The 6,402-nt window shown below is 45.5% G+C and overlaps 1 protein-coding gene across 1 annotated transcript; it reads right to left on the bottom strand.

Moving 5' to 3' along the window:
* Positions 1 to 631: 631 nt before the first annotated feature.
* On the bottom strand, positions 632 to 6,190 carry LOC128984992 (uncharacterized). The gene has a single exon (XM_054404367.1). It carries the CDS (start codon positions 6,188 to 6,190, stop codon positions 632 to 634), a length of 5,559 nt encoding a protein of 1,852 aa, XP_054260342.1.
* Between the last annotated feature and the right edge of the window lie 212 nt (positions 6,191 to 6,402).

Below are 6,402 nucleotides of genomic sequence, written 5' to 3'. Positions count from 1 at the left end.
TATATTAAGTTAGAAGATGGTAGTAAAAATGTATATGTATTAATAGAAGAATATTAATAATACCATAGATAAATCATGGCTTAGTCTATGATAATACTGTGGGGTAGTGGATTGGCAGTAGTTTATGTATAAAAAAATATATATCTATGAACTAATGTTTGTTTCCCTGTCAGTTAGCCATAAAGTGTATGGCATATCCAGTTCCGCCACGGGGAGGCCAGGAAACGTCGAAACCATTTTATTTACAGTTATATAGATTAACAGTAATAGTATTTCAATTAAAAAGATGGTAGTAAATATTTATAAATATAGTAATGGAAATCAATTATGTAATGTTTGTTTCCTTGTCAGTTAGCCACAAACTGTATGGCATATCCAGTTCCGCCACGGGGAGGCCGGGAAACGTCGGAACCACAAACAGTAACACAAAACACACAAAAACACACGAAACACACAAAAACACAAGAAACACACAAAAACACACGAAACACACAAAACACACAATAACAAACTAAAGGTCGGGGACTTTTGTTAAGGCAGACCCCTTGTCGTACTGCCGTGGATGTCAAATCACGACGGGGAGTTTTGTTAAAGCAGATCCCCTAGCCTACTGCTTAGGTCAAAGTAGGAATTAACGAAGGAGCTCGTCGTATACAATGTTCTTTGCATAGGCAACTCCTTCGTGGACCCTGTCAGGATGGACCAGAACAACGATGTCGTCAGGATGTCTGACTCTACTGAGAAGGACGTACAGTTGACCATGCGTGAAACAGTCACTGCGAAGATCGACTCCGACACGATCAATCGTCTGGCCCTGGCTTTTGTGGCCAGTCATGGAATAGGCCAGCATGAGAGGAAACTGGAGACGGCGGACGCGAAGCGGAGACCCCTCGACAAACGGGAAAACGAATTGAATCCGGGGAATACAAATCGAATCGCGTTGTCCAGGAAGTCGCACCGTGATCAGACGAGGTCTAATAGCGGTCACGATCACTTTGGTGCCGTTTACGAGTCCGCTGTCAATGTTCAGGTTCCTCATGACGAGACACACGGAGCCAATCTTGAGTCGCAGGACATGGTCTGGCACGCCCTTGCCAGTAGCCTGGTTCAACAAGTGAACGTCCACATCCATACCGTCGTCGTGCTCCTTGTCCACGGAATCAGCACTTCTCAACTCATGAACGAAGCCGTCAGTCAGATTAAGAACGGCGTTGTTGATCTGCTGGACATTGGTGTTCATGGTTGAAAGAATAGCCCGGCCTGCGATTCTATCTGTATGGCTCAGGTCACAAACGGGGAATACAAAGTCAACTAAATCGTGAAGTGATGTCACATATCTAATACCGCTCAAAGGAATCAGACTTGAGCAGCCACGGCCTTCTTCAAAATCTACAGATCTAATTGTTCCATTGCCTACTTTTAGGAGAAACTCGGAGTACGCAGTGGAGCCAGAAGTTCTGTGAGGGGTGGACAGGGAAAAGATTTTGAAGCTTGACCACAGAGATGACGCACACAGTGACACACAAGCAATGTCTGCTGGAGTACGAGCTTTAGCTACAACTGGTGCGATCTGACGGAAATCTCCGCAGCAGAGGAAGATCTTGTTCCCAAATGGCTCAGGTGAATTCATGAGGTTACGCAGAGATCTGTCGATGATTTCAAAAATGTACCGGTGAGCCATCGGGGCCTCATCAAAAACTATGAGCTGGGCTGCTCTGATGAGTTCTGCACGCTGAGATCCGTTGGTCAAGTTCCAATACCCAGTGCCATCGCCGAGATCAAGTGGCAGCCTAAACATACTGTGTGCTGTCGTGCCACCAGGCAGACTACCAGCAGCAATGCCGGAGCTAGCGACAGCAATAGCAACCCTGTTAAGACTACGAACGTATGCGAGGATCACATGAATTAAGAAGGTCTTGCCGTAGCCACCAGGTCCGTCGAGGAAGATAAGTTTTATGGACCGACTACCAACCTGGCCATGTAATATCGATCTTACATAATCAAACACCACTCTCTGGTCGTTGGAAAGCTTTGGTTCCCACTCATCTACCAGTGATCTCTGTTGATTCTCACCGTAGATGAGTAGTTCCCTACCCAATTCGGTCGTGTCGTCATCTACAATGGGCAGACCGTGGTCGGCCAAGCAGGATCCCTGACGGCGAAGACTTCGATCGATTTCAATCAGACCCAGCTTGAAAGCAACGTCGTGATCAAGAGGATTCCGCTCCAAATGGTCCTCACACAATGTATCCCGGAAAGCATCCCACAAGAGGGCCGCGGGAGCTCCCATGTTACAAAGTAGAACAAAGAAAGAGCGGAGCCTCGGGCCGACCATAAATCGAGCAGCTTCCTTCAGTGCCTGGTGGTACTCGTCCTCATCTTCAACCAAACCGAGGGTGCGTGCTACTTGTTGGAATGTAGTGCAACCATCACCACCTCGAGCGAGCAGATCGGCGTAACCACGGCATGGTATTATCATGAGCAACAGCCGAAGAAAATATTGCTCACTCCTGTTTGGTGAAACCCAGAAGAGTCGACAGATCTTTTGGCCACGTTTTCTGGAAGTTAAGAAGTGCTTACCGTCTGGATGTTCGTAAACCTCAGCACTACTTGGACGTTTGCTGTGAACAATGTATTGTTCAAAAAAACACTGGTACGTCAAATTGTCAAACATTGGGTCACGAGGCCTATTGAAATAAAAGATCAAGTCAGAGGTAGCTCCAGAAGTGGCGTGTGTCAAGTTGTTAGGTCGAAAACACACATTCTGTTTTCCCTCTAGATGAACAGGGAGACATTCAACGGTGGGCTCAGACTTTGATATTGGGAAATCCAAGAGACGCCAGCATGCATCACTGGCTCCCACCATACGCTTAGTCACATAGTGCTCGACTTCATCGTCTTGTTTACTCAAAGGAGTAACTTTGACGTTCTGAAGCGAGCCACCCTTCATTAGATATTTAAATAGATACTTAATCACTCGTCGAGTGGAAGCTACCTCTAAGTTGATGTGTGCCTCATATTTTAGAAGCAATGCTGAGTTATACGGTACAACCCAGCCGTCATGCACAGGAATCGATCTGTTCCTTGACGTTATACTCCCTTCATTATTGTAATCACGCCGATATTGTACAAACCCTCTTTCATCTACGTGGGTTGTTTCACAGGGAGGCTTAGGGAAGAATTTCGTACAGCTACCTTTGTCAGAGTCCCAGCAAGGGAAGTCGGTTCTGTGATCCGTGCCACAAGGACCATGAACCATATGTCTCAGAACCAACGCCCTTAATCTGCCACCTGCCTCTTCCTTCGACGGGATATCAGCTCGAATGATGGAGTCTATGTCTGCTGCCTGAACAGGTCCATCGCCTTCGATTTTGAACACGATGTGGGCATGTGGAAGGCCCCGCATCTGCATTTCGATAACGTGGACTATGTACACAGAACGACCGAACATAGCTCCGCTACGTAGATCCCGAAGAAGTTCCAGGAGCTTAATGTAAAAGACCCTGCAGGCTGTACTGGGATCACTACGACCACTGCCTCGAGGACAAGCCCTTTTGTTTTCCTCCCAAGTCGCACTGTAGGTAAATGTAAGGAAAAACGTAGGAAAGCCGAGACGAGAAACTAAGGCCATAGCATTCTCGTAACGCAATTTCATATACCTCGGCCCCCCTGTGAACGAACTTGGGAGGTAAACTTTGCCAGCTTGTATCCCACCCTCCCCCTGAACAGTTTCATCATTAGCAATGTCGTTCAAAACCTGACGTCCTGCTTGATGTCCACCTCGAGTAACCGTCTCAACTTCATCCAACGGTCCTATCCGCATGGCATTTTCAACTGATTTAGTCTGCGTAAACTTTATATAGTTAAGCCTTTCTTCCTCGTATCTTGCATACATCTCGACCTGCCAAGCTTGAGACAGTCGGCCGAGATGCGAAAACCGAGGATCGGATAGTAGGAGGCAACGCGAATAATCATATTGCGACAATTTCTTATTAAAGTTGTCCAAGCGTCCTATGTGCCAGCCTAAAGTGCCATGGGGATAGAGCAGAGGATATTGAAATGGCTCCATAAGGGGACTGAACAGATTTATGGAACTGGGCCTACCAGAGCCAACTTTCCAAATCGTAAGCTTACGGGGCTCGTAAACAGTTTCCTCAGTGCTTAGAACAGCGTGTACCTCAACACCTGTTTGCCTGTCGCCTAGAATAGGGCCATGGGTAGCTCTACTTGTTACTTGGAAGTCCAAGTGAGCGTTGACTGCAGGTTCACTACCTAAACGCCGATAGTGAACAATGTACGGATTTTCCTGTGACAAAAATCGCGTAATTAAGTCAATTATGCCACCGTCGAGAGATCTACCCAAGGCAATATTCCGACGTTCTTCACCGTCATCGATGTACATGCGAGAACGATTTACAAACTGAACGTCCCCAGCCTTAGTAGTAAACTTTTGACCAGAGTCGGACAGATTGTAAACCTGGTGGTACATTCTCCCTTCAATTTTGAAAAATGAAAGACCACTTGGATGCCTGTACCCACCAGATAGTTCTAATGCACAAAACGCAAACATGTCGTTGTAAGCACGAGCCCTATCGAGAAAACGGCGATCTGAGTAGAACGATTCCTGAAGAGGCTGTAGATTAAGAACGTTGTTTGCCCCTTGACCACAACACCACTTCTTTCTACCCTTTTCCTCTTCAAATAGTCGAGCACCACAGTAAGAACACTTGAAAATACTATCATCCCAAAGGCTAATTTTGTTGAGATTAAAAGCAGGAATATTGTTCAGCAACTCCCCCTCCCAAGAACCCATTGGACCGTGATGAAAAATATGTCTAGCAAGTGCTGCTGGCAAATGACGAAGCTCAGAAAGCATAGGATTTTTCAGACGGAAAATGGCTACCCTTTGCCGAGAGGCGTCTGGATTCTTTTGACTGTATCTTCCAACAGCTTCCCTATTTACCTCGGGATGAGTTTGGCTGTATCGCTGTACAGCCTCCCTGTTAACCTCAGGGTGAGTTTGGCTGTAGCGCCCTACAGCCTCCCTATTCACTTCAGGATGAGTTTGGCTGTAGCGCCCTACAGCCTCCCTATTCACTTCTGGATGAGATTGGCTGTATATACGGACAGCCTCCCTATGAGAATCAGGGTGGGTTTCTCGGTGACGGCAAGCATCGTCTACATTTTTGTCCGGGTGATTATCCGTATATTTCTTCTTTGCGGCAGCAATTTGTTCGTCCTTAGTCGTGTTTAAAACTTTAGGACGCCCACGTTTCAATTTTTTTGGCCTTCCGGGTCCTTTTCGGGGAGTTTCGAGATTGGGGAGGGATTTAAACTTTCTCAAAGGAGAAATCACTACAACTGGATATAGGGTATTCAATTTTGGATCTTGGAGGAAATCAGGACTGGGGCACTGTGAAAGTGATTCGTTGATAGAATCGTTAAGAATTAGAAATTCAGGGCTAGGACAATGTGGGGTAGGAGTAAAATTCAAACTGGGGAGTGGTGTGATAACAGGGTTGAACACAAAGTCAAGCGAAGCGGATGCGACATGGCTATCGAATTTCAATTGTGTTATCGAATATTGATGTGCATTGGCTTCATACACTACGTTACATAGCAGTAGGGACGCTAAAGATATGTAGCTATCACACGCAAACAGTCGAGCCAAGTTGTTGCCCCTGATACTGATGTCATGCTGACGATGTTCATTTACTGCATGTGGATCAAACAAAAAGTATTTATCTTGGCTGTGCCAAAAGCCAACAGTCACGTTCAACCCAGTAAATAAAAACCCGACATTCACAGTAGCTCCTACAAACAATAGCTCTAACTCACAGGCGAGCTCTGCGATGCTATCATCTAATAAATCACGAGTTACTGGGTACAAAGCATCATATACATAAGAAATATCAACACGAACTTCATTTCCAGCAACCGTAAACTCGTGTGGAATTTCATCAGGGAACAAAAACCTATTGCCACCAACACAACCCTCATTACGTAATGACCTATACAATGCATCACCACTTAAGAGTATGGAATCAATGGCAAAAGTAGAGAATTCTTTCCCCAGAGACTTCCAAGCGATGGCACAGGCTGAGTTTGCCACACATTGGGCGTTTCTGCTGTAAGTAAACCTCGAATCCCCTTGATGAAACGATCCACTGGCAACACAAGTATATGCCATGTTTATACTTAATAACTCCGGAATTTAACACGATAATTGAACTAAGAGACAAACTGTATAAACAACAATTAAACGCAGAAGTTTTGCGTCTAAGTAAAGCACTACAAAGAGTCCCTAAGCAGGTACAAAGTAACTAATAACACAACCAGTCTTAAAAAACCAAATTAACTTAGCCTACTAAACAAAAGGTAGGCTCAATAAAGATGTTACCT

The sequence above is a fragment of the Macrosteles quadrilineatus genome, unplaced genomic scaffold (assembly GCF_028750875.1).
Source record: "Macrosteles quadrilineatus isolate MER2022 unplaced genomic scaffold, UCM_ALF_1.0 Scaffold_2__2_contigs__length_208266976, whole genome shotgun sequence".
Classification (NCBI taxonomy): domain Eukaryota; kingdom Metazoa; phylum Arthropoda; class Insecta; order Hemiptera; family Cicadellidae; genus Macrosteles; species Macrosteles quadrilineatus.
The sequence above is the reverse complement of the archived record's forward strand: the minus strand, read 5'-3'. Positions and strand labels throughout refer to the sequence as shown.

Coding starts and splice junctions, on each gene's coding strand:
- LOC128984992 (XM_054404367.1), bottom strand. CDS start 6,190: ATGGCATATACTTGTGTTGCCAGTGGATCGTTTCATCAAGGGGATTCG.